This window comes from Cajanus cajan, chromosome 7 (genome assembly GCF_000230855.2).
Source record: "Cajanus cajan strain Asha chromosome 7, NIPB_CcT2T_4, whole genome shotgun sequence".
NCBI lineage: Eukaryota > Viridiplantae > Streptophyta > Magnoliopsida > Fabales > Fabaceae > Cajanus > Cajanus cajan.
In genome coordinates this window covers 46,732,876-46,752,435 of record NC_138523.1, presented here as the reverse complement: position 1 = coordinate 46,752,435, position 19,560 = coordinate 46,732,876, and the positions used below count along the sequence as shown (strand labels likewise).

At 37.5% G+C, this 19,560-nt stretch overlaps 2 protein-coding genes across 5 annotated transcripts; one reads left to right on the top strand and one right to left on the bottom strand.

Moving 5' to 3' along the window:
• Positions 1–2,575: 2,575 nt before the first annotated feature.
• LOC109788736 (pre-mRNA-splicing factor SLU7) lies at positions 2,576–9,976 on the bottom strand. Of its 4 annotated transcripts, XR_014427910.1 has the most exons (12): positions 9,880–9,976; positions 9,317–9,480; positions 8,892–9,004; positions 6,707–7,120; positions 6,431–6,566; positions 6,032–6,331; positions 5,165–5,381; positions 4,784–4,887; positions 4,527–4,595; positions 4,088–4,429; positions 3,889–3,979; positions 2,576–3,594 (listed from the first exon to the last, which is right to left on the bottom strand). XR_014427910.1 is itself a non-coding variant. In XM_083059861.1 (10 exons), the coding sequence occupies exons 1-10, from the start codon at positions 9,893–9,895 to the stop codon at positions 4,352–4,354; spliced, it is 1,611 nt and encodes a 536-aa protein (XP_082915987.1). In that variant the 5' UTR covers positions 9,896–9,976; the 3' UTR covers positions 4,063–4,351. The 4 variants fall into 4 exon arrangements, 3 of the variants coding, with proteins under 3 accessions (XP_082915987.1, XP_020203155.1, XP_029126201.1); XM_083059861.1 differs by lacking the exons at positions 2,576–3,594; positions 3,889–3,979 and having other exon boundaries at positions 4,063–4,429; XM_020347566.3 differs by lacking the exons at positions 2,576–3,594; positions 3,889–3,979; positions 8,892–9,004; positions 9,880–9,976 and adding an exon at positions 8,780–8,835 and having other exon boundaries at positions 4,063–4,429; positions 9,317–9,450.
• Positions 2,903–3,733, top strand: LOC109788761 (uncharacterized). Its single transcript, XM_020347582.3, has one exon. It carries the CDS (start codon positions 2,903–2,905, stop codon positions 3,449–3,451), a length of 549 nt encoding a protein of 182 aa, XP_020203171.1. The 3' UTR covers positions 3,452–3,733.
• Positions 9,977–19,560: the final 9,584 nt, after the last annotated feature.

The following is a 19,560-nucleotide window of genomic DNA, read 5'->3' as shown; positions in this document are numbered from 1 at the left end:
ACCACGACCACGACCACGATTATTTCCACGGCCGTGACCATAGCCACGACCACTAGTTTCTTTATCATGTGTTGCAACATTTACTTATGGGAATGGAACAGAGCCAGTTGGTCGAACCTCATGATTTTTTAATAAAAGTTCATTATTTTGCTCAGCCACAAAGAGGCAGAAAATTAATTCAGCATATTTCTTAAACCCCTTTTCTCGATATTGCTGCTCAGGAGCACATTAGATGCATGAAAAGTGGAGAACGTTTTTTCTAACATATCTTCATCAGTAATTTTTTTTCTCCACACAATTTCAATTTAGAAGTAATTCTAAATATTGCAGAATTATATTCACTTACAGATTTAAAATCTTGTAACCGTAAATGCATCCAATCATAACGAGTTTTTGGGAGAATCACAATTTTTTGGTGGTCATATCTTTCTTTTAAATTGTTCCAAAGAACAAGTGGGTCTTTTATGGTAAGATATTCAGCTTTTAACCCTTTGTGAAGGTGATGACGAAGAAAAATCATAGCTTTTGCCTTAGCTTGGTTAGATGCTTCGTTTCCTTCTTTAATAGAGTCTCCAAGACCCATTGCATCTAAATGTATTTCAGCATCTAATATCCAAGATAAATAATTCTTTCCCATAATGTCAAGAGCAACAAATTCAAGTTTCGCAATATTTAACATGTTCAATACTATCATAAAAGAGAGACAAAATTAGGAAAAATAATAATAATAATAATAATAATAATAATAATAAAGGTATCATAAATAGCCATAAAATTATAAATTAATAATGCTTTAATTATGGAAATCAAATTGTCTCTAATTTAATATATATATTATTGCAGAATATTTAAATTGATAACATAAACAAAAAATATGTGTCATAATAATATTATTATTAGGCAGAATAAATATATTCATCATTCCATATATATTAGGCAAAATAAATGTATGTAATATGTAGAATGTATCGCATCAATAAAACGTAGATTTTTCTCACTTCTGATGAAAAAAAATAAATTAATAAAATAATAGAGTTTGAACATTCTTCTTTGACAATGTCTTCTAATCATTTCAAAAATGTATGAAGAATTTCTTTATTTCATAGTGTTTTTGGGACTACTATAATGTCTTCAGGACTACTTTGATTCATAATAATGTAAATAATATAAATATTTGATAAAGTTCTTATTATGAAAGATGAATAGCTAACCTTAAAATATTTGTCTTGATAAATATGATCTTCTTGAAGAAAATTCTTCACAGCTTTCTCTTGTAGTTGTAACACCAATTAAAAGACTATCGTGCCGATAACGTGTTATAAAAGGAAGAAAAATAGAGAGAACAAATAAGACAATGTAAGATAGAGAAAAGAATCTAACTGATGTATTATCTTTGGGAGAGGACTAACCTATTTATAAGTACATGTAGTAACTGAACAATTACAAATAAAGAGAATAATACATAACAGAAATATAAATAGTAATGATTGATAATGAATATTGGCATCCACTAATTAAACCACTAATTATTATTCATAACAATAAAATCATAATTGATAAGCTATAATCAATATTATAAATCTCTTTTATGAAATCACCACATGCATTCGCACTCAATGACAATCTTCAATTCTCACACATTTCACTTTGCATTGACCGGTTCTTTATCAATCTGGTTTTCTGGTTTAATTGGACTGAACATAGGACCAGTATTACAGTATCCGATTTTTAAATCACAAATATACCTTTCAGTCCTGTGATTTTTTTTTTTTTTTTTATATAGCTCTAACTCACATAAATCAAAACTAAATAAGATGAAGTAGAGCATTTTAACAACTAACCAATTCGCTAGGATAATAAAAAAGTAATTGACTCTATTCTTATTACCTTATTATAACAAGACTTTGAGCTTGATACGTGATAGTTCCTACGAATTGGAAAATGCTGATTGGCACGAACACATAAATCAGTGAAATTATATGTACAATTTTGTGGTTATCGTTATACTTAAAGTGGAAACACGTGGAAATATTATCATATCTGATTCACTGTCAAACACAAACAACCTAACTACACTGTGAGTGAGAAAATTGGATTTATATTTTAAAATAGAAAAACTAAAAGTTCATGCCGGCACTTCACATATGGTGGGGTTCACAGAAGTGAGCTTTCCTTATAAACTTAGCACACAAGGTTGCTTCAACGCTGTCAATTATGCCGAAAGCGATATACTTAGACTAGGAAATTGCATCCTTTTGGATTATGTTTGATTACATTTCAACTTGTGCCTATCTTTCTTGACCAATATCAATGCATATATGATTTTGTTTGGAATTGTTAAAATTGGAACTGATCTAATTTGATTTGATTATCGAATATATCAGAAGCATATAAATATATGAAAAGTATCCTTTTAATTTTTTTCCTTAACCCTAATTAGAATAGGTATTTTTATAAGTATAAAATTATCAATATATTAAAACTAAAATCAGAATCAATGAATTTTCAAATACATGAACTTTAAATTAACATGGTTTCTAAATGAAATCTATTCATATTTTAAACTTCCCAACTGAATAAAATGATCATATATAAATCAAAATCAATTTCCTTTTGATTAGTTATTCCAAACAGACTGCACGCTCCACGTTCGATGCAATACAAATCAAACATATGTTACTTGAGTCCTTCCTTTGACTAATGATGTGGCAATGTGACACTACGAAGATAATGGAAACTTGATATGCAAGAAATTATATAAAACTACTGTGCATGAAAACTTCCTTCCCCATAAAAACAATTTCTTAGTTCTAACTCTCCCACATGTGAAAGTGAACCTTGTTCCAATCCATTTCTCCCCTTCTTTCTTCTATCACCTTTCCAACCAAAAGCTTTTGTTAGGATGTCTCGTCCGAGGCTAGGTAAAAAGCTTCAACCTGCTAAGAAGGCTTGGAAGAGCTTTTCCAACAAACTGCAATCAAAACTCCACAAACTCAACATTCGAAAAGCCATCAAAGCCACCTTCAAACGCCTCCTTGACACCTTGAATTCCCTTCGCCACTTAATACCCTCGAAGGGTCGTCGCTCTCTCACCAGTAGAAGACCAGATGCTGCTTCTAATTACCATGTTCATAGCAAGAACATATCTGCCATACGCATAGATGACCTCTTTACTGAGCCTGCTTCTTCCATGCATGTGCATGCCAACAAGACTCATGTACAAGGGGAAACAAGCAGAGGCAAAGAGGTGATTGGCAAGAAAGATTTGGCAGGAGGGAACAATGATATGAATACTATTGAAGATGTATGGAAGGCTGTGGTGGCTAAGTCACCTCAGCTGCAGGTGGATGAGAAGGCAGAGGAGTTCATTTCCAAGTTTCGTGAAGATATGAGGCTTCAGAAGGAGAGATCCATGCTGGAATTTCAGGAAATGCTAGCCCGAGGTGTCTGAAATTTATGTCCAATATTCTGTCACGCAGTACAAGATTCATAGTGACTTTTGTCTATAGAGCATTGTTTGGGATTGTGTTCTTTGCTTTGGATTCTGTTGAAGGTAGACTAGTTAAAGTGGTCTCTCTTTTTTTTGCCAAAAATCTGGGACAAGATATATTTATTCTTTTAGGATTTCGTCAGGAATATTTTTCTTTTCTCATCGTTTTTATCCTTCATTCTAGTAACCCACAAATATGTAATCAATTGTGCATTAACATGTATCGGATAAACAGCTTGTATACCTGTATGCATTTTATCTAGGTTTTTTTTTTTTTTTTATCGTCTATTTGATCTAGTTTTTCTTAAAAATGTAGTTGCAGGACATTCTTTTTAGTGTTAAAGATAAGACTTCCTCTTTGACATATGTAGGTAAAAAGTAAAGCAGAGCATGAAGACCTGAAATTATTGTTGATTATTGACAGAGATTAAGCGCCTCTTTGACAAACCATCAGAATCAATTCCTCCTATAAAATGTTTTAATGTAAACCTGGAATTGGAGACTATTTCAGACAAACAATTTACGATCAATAATTCAAAAAAAAATTTACTCTAAAATAAACGAGTCTAAAATGAGGTTGAAGAATGGAGTCATTACTATACACATTCTTGGGGTGGTACGTGCTTGTGCTTCCAACCCATAGACCAAATATTTGCAGTGTCCCATCCCAGTTACAACAGATTGGAAGGCTCTAAAAAGTAAAAACGAATATTTAAATCATCAGCTAGAACAAAATCATCGCAGCCTCACCTCACTGACCCCTATCTCATTTAAAAGACAAATTGATGACCTTCAACGGCTTAGCAATTGTTTTACGTTTTTTCAAACTCATATAGCAAACACCCGAAAGAAAAAAGACACCTAATGCAGAAAATCTTTCATGGGATCATCGTGATGAATCTTTTTCATGCGATATGCCTCCATCTCCTCAGGAGTGACCTGAAAAACGCATTATCGTGTCAAACACAGAAAATAAATCTCCTCAAAAGCTGAGTGCATTGTGGATTAACAAACAATAGCAAAATAGAAACATTACCTCATCATTCCATCTAACATTATACTTGCGTTTCCTTTCATCTTTCTCCTCCCTCTTTCTTTCATCCTCCTGACCAATCAAAAACGATTGCTTAATAAAGTAAAAAGGATGAAATCATTATTCATAACAACATATTTTCAAAATGTCAAGTTCCAAAACTTAGGAGCAATGCCAGTGAATTGCATGATATCTAAATAGGAATGGAAACTCAAAAGGTAAATGAAAATAAATAAATAAATAACTAAAACAATAATGACCTTTTTAAGTGCCTCAGCAAGTTTTTTCTGGTTCAGAACCAGGTCAGCTGGTAAATCAGTTCCCCAACTAGCAAGCCTTTTTTCCTCTGCTGGAGCATGAGTATCTGCATTTATTTTTTGAAACACATGCATGTTAATATAAGAAGTCACTCTGAATTATATTACATTTCATCGTATGATATAGCAAGCACTTAATACAGTCGACAAACAACATAAATCATACCAAATTCAAGGAGTACTAATGTACTATACAAAGATAATAGAAAAGAGGACAGAGGGAGATGAAATAAACAGAATACATGATAATCACATGGCAACGTTGCAAATAAAGAATGATATCACAGAAGAATGTTCTAAAATTGGATAAATAGGAAGACTTGCCTTCAGATGCTGCTTTCCGATCAATGTTTGCCATCATTAAATCTGCTACTGCCTCAGCAGCCTCAATTCCAGCTGCCCCAGTGCAGTAACTGTTCCGTATAGTTTGCTTACAACATTTGTAGCCCCATTGGTGATCCTTCCACCATGAACCCCATACACTTGTATGATTATTAATGTATATATCTTCTTCATACTTGCTTTTTGGGATAGATGTTTCCTACAGACAAAAAACCAAAAATAAAATCAACCACCAGAAATCTTTTTTCTTTGGTTTATTAGTCGGAATTGTAATGAAAACAAGAAGATCAAAACTTAGGACCTGCGCATACTACTCCAATCATACACCATTAGGTTGACCCTAGTGGTTACCACTAGAAACCTTTTTGGATTATAATGATTAATGACAATGTAAGGTTTAAAAACAATGGATAAATTCATCACAATAGAAGATTTTGCACAATAAATTACAATGAAAAACAGTCAACACCATTTCATTTTTCAAAAAAAAAGAAAAAAATACCAAGCACTGCATAGATAATGAATATGCGAAGAGAATTCGACAATTTATCAGTTGCTAGTTTAAAATGTATGCGAACTAAGGAATGCAAATACAAATAATTTATTAAATCCTCTAACAGAACTTTAGGCTTTAATTTCAGAAAGCAAAGACACAAAAGACAAATGATCATGCAAAATCACCGAAATCCCAAAGAAATCTTATCAAAGTCTCCAATCTTTCCTCACTGAAAGATAACAAATGGAAACTAGTATTTTATACCCAATGGTAAGTCAGGCACTGGAAAAAAAAATGAAAATATGTTTAATTCATTAAAAGAAAATCAACATGAATTTCATATTGAATAATACCAGGCCTTTTATAATTCTGCCAGCACAATCATATTCTACTTGTCTCTCTGTTTGTCCCAAAAGAAGCTCCTTTGGAAGCTCTTCTTTGGATGCAGCATTTCCATACTTCTCCATTATGGCATTTTTCATTTGTGACGTCAACTTCTCTTTAATTATCTTAAAATTCTTATACAGCAATTCAGCTTGGGAAGGTGCAGCTTGCATGTGGATATCCTGGCCTTTCTCAAATGCTTCCCAAGCATGAATGTTAAGTTGCTTGAACTCCAAAGCTTGTCCACTCATTCTATATTGGTTATCTCCCTGCAAAAAATAAGAGTAAACACTACATCAAGTAAAGAACTTTCAGAGTTAGATGGATCTAAAAACCAAAAAAAATCCCCCAACTCCCACGATACTCACCCCATAGAACTTTTCATTAGGATCAGCATCAGGAAGGGGATCCTCTCGCATAGAACGGGTCTTTGGGTCATAATAAGCAGAATTGACATCAAGATTCAAAAGGTATTTTGCAATGTCCTCCCGTATACGCAAGTTTCTGAAGCAAACAAATAGAATCAGAATAACAATCACAAAATATGACATTTTTGGGGCAAGGGATTATGGTTTAGACACTGATTCTGCTCTGCTAAGTAGAGCAAACAATTTGGAACACAAATATAAATAGAGGAAACACACCTTACAGTTCCTGTACTGCCACCACCTGTAGTTCTAACGCGCTTCTCAACCTTGGCAAAGTCCACCTGTTTGCTCTCATCAACCTTAGCCTCATCAACCTTCAACACGTCTTCATCTTCTTCATCATCATTTAATTCATTTTCCTTATTTTCCTTATTGTTTTTCTCCTCCAATTTCTTTAATTGCTGTTCTTTTAAGTACTTCCTTCGTGCCTCATCCCTTGCCTCATATCTTTCTATGACACGTGCATAGGTTGCTGTATCATAACCATTCCATCGATCTCGCTTGCCATCATAATCAAGTTCAAATGTTTCAATCTTCTCATCAGGAGCAATATGCATGTTGGTCCATTTTGCTCCTATCTTTCGAGGCCTCTCCATGCATGATTTCGAATTATGCGTCATTGCTCCACAGCTTAAAGACAAATAAGTGGATGGAAACTAATGTCAATCACAACTAGTAACGATAATAAGTCAAATAACAGATACTGAGAACACAAGTTGAACAAAATAAAATATTGACAAAAAATGTTAACAACACCACATGTATTAAATCATTGCATATTTAATTTATATGAATGAATATTGGTGACTGGAAGACCTACCAAGAAAAAACAACCTCACCCAGGAAATAAAAGAGGAAAGGATAAAGAGAGGAAGAAAAAAACCATGAACTAGGGCAAGCTTCCTTCTATTTTAAGAACCATTTCTTTGATTAAGCCATTTTGTAATTAGCATTGAAAATTTACAACATTTTGACTTCATTTTTCATGTTTACAATATATCATAAATGCTTCTGAGGACAAAGACAATGACTAGAAACTTATCTTGCATGTTTAAAATTCTTGATTACAGAAACAAGATTAAGAGACACTAGACTATAATGATGAAAAGATCACATAACTAATATAATAGAAAGGCTACAAGGAACAAAATTCTAAGCTAAAGGTGAGGATTTCTATTTAACCCAACTATACTGTGAACATTATAACTAGATATCACATTGACATGAAATGATATAATAGATGCTAGCTTTAAAAGTAAACTTCTCAATAAACATATTGATAGCAACATCTAACAATTAATTAGTTATTTAGTTAGATCTAGTTAGTTAGAAAGAGAATTAACATGATATATGTTCAAATTGCAATTTTAGGTAGAGAAGGAGGAAGAGAGATGAAGGAGAATGAAACACTAGTTGATATTAACTGAGACATATTACCTATGTCTTGCTGTGCTTTATTTGTTTATAAAACCGAAAGCACTCACTTTTATTTATACTAATCATACACCTAATTAATTAGGAAAATAAATCATGATAAGATAAGGACATATGGAAACTACTCCGAGGAGAGAAAAAGAAAACAGAAAAACTAATCCTAGAGGATAATCTAACATATCATGAGAAAATTTTGGATATTTCCATGTATTCTAAAAATCCCCCCCTCGAGCTAAAGCTTATTAAGCTTAAAGCATGCTGTGAATAAACCTATAAATAAAATAAATCAAACAATATAATTTGAGACTGGATTGGAGAGACTAGGATGATTCCTTGAAAATATTTTACTGCCAATTGATACTTCTGGTAAAGTTACAAGACCAAGCTCATATTTTTTGGGAAAGTTGCAACTGCAAGTTGATGTCTCTCAGACAGTCATGGGGCCAAACAAACTGATGTCTCTAATCTCACAGTGCATGACTTGAACTAGAGGGCATAATGGAGTAGAGGAGGTCATGAGTTAACAAGAAGAGAATGGAAACCAACCAAATAGTAACGCAAAATGCTGGAAAAAAGTCATTAGTGCGAGATTAAATTGAGAGACAATTAATTTGAAAGTTGATACTATGAGAAATGATTAATTTGGAAGAAGAATCATGAAATTTAAGTAGAACAAAGCTACATTACACCAGGCTCAGCATTTTGATCAAACTGGAATAATATCACAAAAGTAGGTGTACTATGAAAGGACAAAATGACAAAGATAAATTCATTCACTGAACAATAACAATACATCATGCATGAGTTTACCAGAATAATAATCATTGCACCCCATTGCAACTACAGAAAACAAACCTGTTTTTTCTTTTCAGTTAAAATTCTTCATGCAGCAAGACACCATTTCCAGATAACTGCAGAGAGATAACAGAATTAGAAAATTTGGATACAAACAAAAAAGTCCACTTACTTTTCACATGCTCCCTTCCTGTACTTGTCTGCCTGAAATATTTTTGCACCTCTATCATACCAAGATTTTGTATAATTTGGATCTGATTTCCATTTCCTTTGATGTTTTAGACTCTAAACAAACAGAAAAAGCCACTCAGAATACAGAGCTTCACCATCATAACAAATACGGGGTTGAAAAAGGAAGGTAGATAGTGGGTCTATTTAGACAAACTTCTCCATAAACATAAACTAAAATTAACTTATTCATAAGTTAATTTGTAGAAGTTCTCTCATACAATTTCTCTTTAAAAAATTAAGACTTACAAATAAACTAATTTTAACTCATGAAAAAATTTATTTCATTTTTTCTTCTTATTTTTTTGCTCCTACAAGTTTGTCGGGAAAAGATTATCTACACAACCAATGTTGAGTTAGGCTACTTACAGGTTTCTCAGCATTCAAATACCATGGAGCAGAAGACATGTACTGAGGGATATGAGGGTTAATCTCCTTTCCATCTTCATCAACCTCAACTGGAGCAAGCCCAGCTTTACGTGCCTCTTCCAATTCAAGCTGTTTTCTGTGGTGCTCCCTAGATTTGAAAGTTGCTGCAACATGAGAGCAGGTGTTTATAAGCATGTCATTTTCCTAAGAATCGTCACAAACCTTCCCATGCAATGTATATAACATGACTCAGAGGTATTTACCTCAAAAAATTATTAATTAAGAAGATGGCATCAAATCAATTGTGAACTATTCAACACTATTCTAACATCGGAGCTAAAAATTTCTCACATTCAAAACACTCGTAAAATTTAAAGATAAATCATTCACTAGCTACATAAAGGCAATGGAGAAACCGTCCAGAAACACTACAGGGTGGTTGCGTCAAATGCAAAGCCATTTTCTGGGTAAAACATTTCGCGCCATTAAACGAAAACAGTATTCATTGAAATCTGAAGCATGAAAACCGGGAAAAAAAAAATGGAACTTTGAAAAGCAAGTACCTGATGCAGTTGCCATGTCTGATCAGAATGAGTCAATGAGAGAATGGCAGGAACGTAGAGACAATGTAGACGTATGGAACATTCCACAATGTTCGTGGACATTATTATTCAGACACTAATAGGGAAGTGGGCTTGGGCTTTCAACAGGCCTTCTGTTGGTTTATAAGCCCAAGCTTTTCCAAGTTGGCGATATTGCTTTTTTTTTTTGAAGCATTTGGGCCTGGAATTCGGAAAATTTATTATAATAATATAGTTACCTCAAAGATTTTGAAAATTTGATCTAGCAAAAAGGTTAAAAGAAAGTATTGAAGTGTTTATATAATAATACATTAGGATATTTTTTAAAAATGTATCAATAATTTTGGAATTTAATTTCTAAAATGATAAAACCAAAACGTAAAAAGGGTATTACTAGAATATAAAAAGTTAAAAAAAAAAAAACGGATATGAAGGATATGTGTGGGGGGGTGAAGCAAATAGAATCCCTAAAAATAATATGGCCATTTGTTCGTCCGATGACCCAATTTGACTGAAAAGTAAAAAAGAAGAATTTATTGGGCCCATTGACATCATCTAATTTTGTGAGGAAAAAAAAGAGGGAAAGTAGTAAAATAAAGTTAAAAAAATAATGGAAAATTTTGAGTCTTGATAATTATTATCCCAAACCATCATCACACTATCGAGGAAAATTTATTTTACTACAACAAATACTTAAACTTACAAATAAGTGGATTGACATTTTTTTTTGTTTACCTTTAAAACATCTTTTTCTTGTTTTCGTGCTAAAATCACAATGCATATATTTTATCTTGCTTTTCCTCGAGCATTTTATCACTTGATTTCAAAGTCTCTCAAAAGCTAAAGTTTATAATTGACCTCTTTTCTTAATTTCTCAGTCAAAATTATATCATGTGCAAATAACATGCATTTAGCTAGGGATAACCTTTTATAAGTTCCCAATGAGGAAAACAAAGACCGAATTAAATAAGGACTTAATGCTGAGTTTTGATACAAACATATTATTGAAGGGGGAATATTTACTCTTATCTTTACAAATTTCTACAAACATGCATATTGGTTTATATTTTCATGAACTTCTCGTAATATATATATATATATATATATATAAATATTTAAGTCAATAAAAACTATATGTTAGACTCACTTTCTTTACTTCAATGTCTTTCCATTAACCATCCTAATAGATAAATAACTTTAGTTATAAATCTTAATATAAGTTGATTTTCTACAATCCCTGTCTATACTTTTAATTGTTGTTCAATAATTTTTTCTCATAATTTCAAAGTGTATTTTATTTTTTTTAATTTATCTTATATAATTTACAAAATGTTGAATATCTTGTCCTTATACATTGGAAAAAATACTCATTTTTTACTCCTCAAATATTTTCTATATTTTTAAACCTTATTAAATAATTTAGTGAATAAAATAATATCTTATTCCCTTGGATATTTTCAAATGAATAGAAATACTAGCAGAATTTATAACAATTCGATAGGTCATTACACTTATTATAGATATCAACAAAGCGAAAGCTAAAACATATTAAGTCATCTAGACAAATCAACATCAGAGGTATCGGGCTATTTATGCATAAGGTAAAATATATGAAATATATAACTTATAAAATCAAGAACATATACTATATACATCATAATCTAAACCAACTACATAATGATCCTTTAGTTGACCTGTTAAGAACTCCAAAAATATGACTTCATCAAAAGAGTTATACAAAACAAGTCATCTTCAACATTACTCGACACTATCATTCCAGCTAACCATCTAATATTACCTTGTTCACATACCAAATATGGCCATAGCAGTTCCAACCACGAGAAAAAAGAGGGTAAACTTACAAAAGAAATACATACAACAATACGACAAGGGCAACAAAAACATATATCAACAATAGCACACTCACAACTTAACAACGTATTCAACATTTATCAACTTCAATGTACTCAACATCTTAAGATATACATAGATATATTGATAGCTAATGCGTCGTCACGCATATCAACTAAGGAGATTTCCTACAATAAAGGTGAACAGTTTAAGCAGATTGACCCATTTGAACCATAACATTAGACTTATCTTAGCCCAAAAAGGTACAATACAATGTTAGGCCATAAAGAGAGTCGTGTATAGAAAACTTAGTTTGATTTCTCAAGTTTTGTCACTTAAACTATGAAGTATAATATTGTATCATGATAGAACAATTTGGGTATAAGTCTATCATAACATTAACTTGCAATACTAAATCACTTTATAAGATTAGTCCACCAACTTTTCTCCCAATACCACAATCCTCCAATACTTAGTTAGAGACTAAGTTTTTGACTTTGTATTTTACTCGATTAGTCATTCAACTAGAATATGGTCCAACTATATCCATATCAGTCCACATAGACCCTAAAGGGAAACCAACTTTTAAAATAACATAATTCACCTTTAGCATTTAGGTATCTCATTTAAGACATGTAACTCAACCACATGTCCATAGCTTCACAACTTAACAGCTATACAACATACAATTTACATTTTAACATTATTAATTCATCTATCAACTTACAATATAGGTATTCATCATCACATATGAATATACATACAACTTAATCATCAATATTCAATTATAATTCATTATAGAACAACAAATCAACAACAAGCATTTTGCGGTCGATGCCTCAAATGGTGTTTGACGCCATCGAGATAAAAAGTTCCTTGTCTCGCCCATATTTGGTGTCACACTAACCACACCCAACATAGTTGAGATAAAGAGTATTCCACTTTCTCAAGGCCAACATGGAAGGATCTACATCTGACCTCAACGTGTAGGGTTCTCTTAGAGGTCGCACGCTCGGTGTTGTTTAGATCATGCTTGGTGTTAATCTAACTCAAGGCTATTCATTCTTCTCATGCCTGACGTCACCAATCATGCTCCAATGTGGAGAAAGGGGAACCCTCTAGTTGTGTTGTGCCCAATGGGGTGAAGGCACACCTAATCCAACACCAATTATGCACTTATGCAAAACTGACTTTTGACCAAAATCCTACACACAACAACCCAACAACCAACATTTTACAACACACAACAACTATATTGTACCTGTCTGAGGGTACACTCGTAATCTTCAGGTGGGTAGAGGGCCGAACGGGAGCTTCAGGTGGATGCTTCAGAGGGGGGAGGTACCTGCAAAAGGCACTCCAACGCTCAAGTCAGGACAAGCACGAATCTCTAGGATAAATAATTGAATAGTGACATACCTCGTTATGTGTGACCTATTTATAATACCTGACATGGGCCTGAACATGGTGGGCCTTCTCTAACACTTACCAAATTAGGTAATACGATGTTAATCGGCGGGTTATGCCTTAATTGTGCTTTGTCCTTTGTTAATCATGATCGTCATTCTAATTATTCTCTCTGTTGACCTTCGGCCGAGCCGATACGGACGACCGAGACGTCATCTTTGGCCGAGCCGATAGGGGATGGATGCGGTTCTTAGTCCCTTACCGAGTCAGAGTGATATCTGAGCTATGTCGATATATGATAGGATATGACGTGCTGATCCACGTGGTCGATCCTTGTGGCCGATTGCTGAGCTGAAGTGATCTGAGTTGTGTCAATATACGATAGGATATGACGTGCCGGTCCACGTGGCCGATCCACGTGGCCGATAGGATCCTTCCGGTACACAAGCCCCCCAGCCTTAAGGAGTGAAACGACGCAAAGGGTAGAAATGGTCTTGTGATGGTGACAGTTGGGTATGAGTGTAGAATTGTAACCGTTCGGGACTTTATTGTGGGAATTTGAAGTGTCGTAACCGTTGGGTAATAATGACGGGGATTTGAAAGGTTGTGGCTCGTGGATCGTTGGATCAATTTGATCCAACGGTTCCCAAGGGATGTGACGGTTCGTATGCGCTTCCAGAAAGCGCTATAAATAGGCGTGGTGGGGACCAACATTGATGTGTCTATTGGTTATAGCTTGCATTTGCTCCGAGCCGACGTAGGGACCACGTTTGAGCGCTTGTTGTCAACTGAGATCGACTTCGCGAAAAGGTACGTTTCAATGGCTGATGTTGAGATAGATGTAGATGATAGGGTGTCTCAGGTCGACTCTGCTAGGGATAGCAGTTCAGGTTCTACCGGCACGGGTTCTCGTGGGCCGGCAGAGGAGCAGGGCATGTCGGCGTCGGCGTCGAATAGGTCGGCTAGTGTGGAAATCGTTGAGGGGTTTGAGCCTTCACAGAGTGTGGAAGAGGCTTCTTCTCTCAAAGTGAGTGAAGGCCGACCGTTGTTAAGTCTCAATTATACTTCTTTTTGATGAGACTTATTGAACAATTCCACTCATCCTCTGAACCATTGCAATATAATTGTTCTCTTTTTGGTTCATTTTGTGTGCAAATATAACTAACCCAAATTTAGCTAACAATACCTTAATACACCTCATTTTTGTGCAGGTATTGAGCTAGATAATTGAGGATTGGAAACACTTAGGATTGGAAATCTAAGAAGTTAAGGAGCAGAAAAGAGGTTCTGCGTCGGGCGCACGATGACCCGCGTCGGGCGAGCAAAACAGAGTATCTCACCTCTGGAAGCCATTGCGCCGGGCGTAAATTGAATTGCGCCGGGCGTGTCCTAAGGCAGAGAGTATTTGGAAGGCCATGCGCCGGGCGCAATAACTTATGCGCCGGGCGCGTGAACCCTAATCTGACTCCCCATGCTCGTATTTGAAGCCATTTTCGAGGGTTTTTCCCTCATTCACGCAGGGGCGCCTCCAGGAGCTGCGAAAGGGATTCCTAGGGCTTGGGATCGTTCGTGTGTGGATCTTTCCTTCGGTTCTTCATTTCCTCTTCCATCTCTATTTTTTATTTACCCTCATTGTTGAGTGGTTCTATCCATTTTTGTGGGGTTAGATGTAACCAACGTACTCTATTGTAATCCTTACATTTTTAATGATATATATACATGTTGTTTCATTCTTTGTTGTGTACGTTTCGATGTTTAATGCTTGCTTTGGATTGATCACCCTTTGCATGATTTAAGGTTCCATTGAGTATTGGGAAATACCATTGAAACTAGTTCTGAAACATATGCCTAGTGGGGATTGTATCAAGGGATTGATAATTATCCACACCTAGGCTCTTTCTCTAAGGGATTAGGTTTGAGTAAACTTATGGGTTGACTAAGCAATGTATGTAACAAGAGATTAAGGATTCATTAGTCTGACGTTTGGTGAAATCTGACCCCACAACCTCACAATACCATTATACCATTTCTACCCTTATCCACTCACAAACAAATATTTTTATAGCTTTCATTCCAATAGTCATAACTTTTGATTCAACTTGCATGACAAACTATGAATTTGGAATCATTCTTTAATCACAAATAGTCAATAAATGCTTATGTTACCTTCTAATCCCTGTGGATACGATAACTTTACTACTTGAACGGCCGGTATACTTGCCGTGTTTGAGACCGTTGACAAAACAAAAGTAATTTAAAGTGATAACAAAAGTGGTTTTAACGGAAATCTCAACAACCGTCTACTCGATGAGTTGGTTCGGCCTCTCGTAGCTTCGGCCCTATAGAAGTCCCTGGTTACAGATGGGTGCATGGAGAAGTGGGTAGCGTTTTTTTGCGTTATACGGATAAGGGTTCGATCGCGCTGTTGTTCGATGCCGAGAACTTCGTTACGCTTCCGGAAGATGAGGTGCCGTCCGGTTTCTTTTTCGAACCATGCCGAAATGACGGCTCATGGGAATCAGATTTCGTCTTCCTTGGCCGAGAGAGGTGTAAATACAATTTCTTCTATGTATATGACTACCTGTTCAGCGATCTGGGGGTTACTCTCCCTTTTGACAAATTTTTTGTTGGGGTGCTCCGGTTACTGAACGTGGCGCCGACTCAACTCCACCCCAATAACTGGGCCGCGATGCAAGGATTTCGGTAGTTGTGCGTAGCACTTGGTATTGAGCCGACGCTGAACCGCTTCTTGTACCATTACGCCTCTCGACCAACGAGGAAGGCTAAGTGGCTATCTCTGTTTCGAGGGGATAACTGCTTACTCCAACCATTCATGACTTCCTACAAAAGATTTAAAGTAGGGTTCTTCAAGGTTATGATTCGGCCTGCTAACGACAACAAGTATTTCTTTGACGCCGAAGGGAGGCCGTTATTCCCGCTGTATTGGACTCGAGTGCCGACGAAATATGATGTTGTGTCCAAGTCTAAGATGTCTTCAGAGGAACGAGCCGACCTGAGCATCCTGGAGAAGTTACCCCGGCCGCTGCCGTGCCGAGAGCTAGTTCGGTTGATGAAGTCTACGCGTCTGCTTGATGATTTAATTGGTATAGCATCTGTCTTATGTTTGAATTCATGTGTTATCATTGATTTTGACTAATTTGTGTGCAGATATCATGACGAGCTGCAGGAGCGACAATTTGGATATTCGCAACCTGATCCGTGGCCGAGCGCTTACGCCGGTGCCAACTGGTCATGGAGATAACTGAGCGTCGGCCCATGAAACGGCCCGGCCACAGTCGAAACCGAAGGACAAGGCTGCTCAGGATGCCCAGAAGGCGAAGGCGGCTAAGAGGAAGGCGGACAAAGCGAGGGCCGAGGCCGAGGCGCGGAAGCAAAGATAAATGTTGCCTATGCTCGTGCCTCCACAAGGGCTTGTGAGTCCTAATTTTTTGGCGTCGAATGTCAGTGCTCAAGACTATTTTAGTCAAGACTTGACCTCGAAGGTAGGGCAACATATGCTAGGCCAGATGAGTGCGGCCCATAAGTGGACCTTTTTCTGCGAGTTCCAAGCTCGTTCCCTAGCCTTGGCTCAGAATCTTATAATGCAACCGAGTGCCGAGGCCGAGGAGCTGCGTCGGAAGCTTCTTGAGTCTGAGAAGTCTGTTCAAGAGTCTTTGGCGGCTCTGTCTGAGGCGCAATCGAACGGGAAGAAGTTCGAGGCCGAGATGGTCCGCCGTGGCCGTCAAAATGATGATCTAATGCTGCAAGTGCAGCGATTGGAGAATTCATTGAAGGCCGAGGCCGAGAAGTCTTCTACGCTGGCCGGCGAGTTAGAAGCCGAGAAGAAATCCTGTGGAGCATACTGAGAGATGGCTCGGCGCAAGGTTCTCTCGCAGCATGAAGCCGGTTTTACCCAGGCGGCACGGCAGGCCCGACATTTTGGAAGCCTGCCTTCGAACTTCGAGTTTGATATGGCTATGGATTTCTATCGAGGGGACTATGTCAACCTTACCCAAATCCCCCCGAATGAGCAGCCGGATGTTGAAGCGCCTGTTCGCCACCAGGCCGGGCCGAGTGGCAAAGACCAGGTGCAGGCAGAAGTGGCCGAGCAGGAGGCGCCGACCAAAGGGGAGCCCGAAGCACAAGCTTAGGGTTATTTTTAAACTTTGTATGCAAGGGCCGATAGAGCCCCTTTAATCTTTTGTAATTTTGGGCCGGTAGTGCCCTTTTCTTTTCAATGCAATTCTATTTCTTGTCAAATATAACGTATTCCAAACGATCGTTAATGTAGCAAATCAAATCGTGCCGAGTGTAGGTTAGTTTATACGAACATGTGTCCGGGTTGAAGGAGAGTCTCGGAGGGAAAGACTTTAACGCCACGCCCCGGCCGAGGGGGTTTCTCAGGAAGGGAGACGTAATATTAAAGATGTAATATTAAAGTCGCAGCCTTGGCCGAGAGGAGTCTCGGGAGGAAAAACTTGTAAAATAATTAAAGCCACATCCTTGGCTGAGAGGAGTCTCGGGAGGGAAGACATAAAATAATTAAAGCCACATCCTTGGCCGAGAGGAGTCTCGGGAGAGAAGACTTGTAAAATAATTAAAGCCACATCCTTGACCGAGAGGAGTCTCGGGAGGGAAGACTTGTAAAATAATTAAAGCCACATCCTTGGCCGAGAGGAGTCTCGGGAGGGAAGACTTGTAAGATAATTAAAGCCACATCCTTGGCCGAGAGGAGTCTCGGGAGGGAAGACTTGGTTGAAAAGCCACATCCTTGGCCGAGAGGAATCTCGGGAGGGAAGACTTGGTTGAAAAGCCACATCCTTGGCCTAGAGGGTTCTCGGGAGGGAAGACTTATAAAACTTTGCGAAAATGTAAAATTGAGTCAAAAATAGCTGAACTGTATTGTTTATTGATGAATAGATGCCTCGTTAAAAACCTTGCCGGCCAAAAACCTCTTTTCACAGTTTTTTAAGAGGAAAAAAGATCGGTTCAAGGAAAAGAGTGCATCATGAGACAATTACAGATGTACATAGAGTTAAATTCTAACTGTAATAGGTCTTCAAATGAGTAGAGTTTCATGTCCGAGGGATGACCTTGTCAGATAACTCTTCTAATTTATACGTGTCGTTATTGAGAGCGTGTCGGACCCGGAATAGGCCGTCCCAATTTGTTGCCAGCTTTCCTTCAATCGGGTTGCGCCGTGCCGAGCCGGTTGCCCACCAAGCGAGATCACCTTCCTGGAAGTTCCTTGGTTTCAAATTGGAGTTAACTCGCCGAATCATTCTCTGTTTACATGCCTCAGCTACGATTTGTGCTTTCTCTCGGACTTCATCTAAGATGTCCAGCTCGGCTCAGATTGCATCATTGTTAGAGTCTTCATGGAAGTGCTTCCGTCGGAATGAAGGTTCGCCCACTTCAACTAGTATCATAGCATCCGTGTCGTATGCCAATCGGAACGGTGTCTCTTTTGTGCTTGATTGGGGCGTGCATCTGTATGCCCAGAGAACTTCGGGTAGCTCTTCGGCCTAGGCTCCTTTGGCTGTGCCGAGCCGTTTCTTCAACTCGGTGAGGACAACCTTGTTAGCGGCTTCGGCTTGACCATTGGACTGTGGGTGTTCGACGGACGTGAACCGGTGTCGGATGCCGAGGTTTTCAAGGAAGAAGTTGAATTTCTTATCCGTGAATTGAAGCCCATTGTCGAAGATGATTGCATATGGGATGCCGAACCGGGTGATGATGTTTTTCCATACGAATTTTTGGATATTGGCGGCCGTTATAGTTGCAAGCGGTTCGGCTTCTATCCACTTGGTAAAATAATCCACAGCTACTACCAAGAATTTGCATTGGCCTTTGGCGAGTGGGAATGGGCCGAGAATGTTGATACCCCATAGAGCAAACGGCCAAGGGGCACTGACCGCGTGAAGCTGCTCGGCTGAGGCGTGTATTAAGTTGTCGTGTTGCTGGCATTGCTTGCATTTCTTCACGTACTCGGCACAGTCGGTCTTCAAGGTCGGCCAGTAATAGCCGGCCCTCAGCACTTTAGCAGCTAGTGTTCTTCCACTTGAGTGTGATCCGTAGATTCCTTCGTGAATTTCTCGTATAACATACTCGGCTTGCTGCTGGTCGATGCATTTCAACAAGGGTGTGGAGAACCCTCGTCGGTATAATTCCCCGGCCACCACAGAGTAGCGTGCCGCTTGGGTTCGGATCTTCTTAGCTTCAATCGGATCGGCCGGTTCGGAATCGTTAATAATGTAGTTTGTGATGTGGGTCATCCACGAACTTGAGGGTTCTTCGACTGGCATGCACTAGCTCCAAGTGGATGGTTGACCGGAGTTGTCCTAGTTTTCGACTACTGTCCAGTCGAGCTAGCTGGTCGGCTCTTTCATTGTTACAACGTGGTGT

Excerpts from the sequence above, each read along its gene's own strand:
- LOC109788736 (XM_083059861.1), bottom strand. Across the intron at positions 6,332-6,430 it reads CTAATGAAAAGTTCTATGGG|GGAGATAACCAATATAGAAT; the intron begins GTGAGTATCGTG and ends TATTTTTTGCAG. Across the intron at positions 4,430-4,526 it reads ATGTTAGATGGAATGATGAG|GTCACTCCTGAGGAGATGGA; the intron begins GTAATGTTTCTA and ends TGCGTTTTTCAG.
- LOC109788761 (XM_020347582.3), top strand. The coding sequence starts at position 2,903 with ATGTCTCGTCCGAGGCTAGGTAAAAAGCTTCAACCTGCTAAGAAGGCT.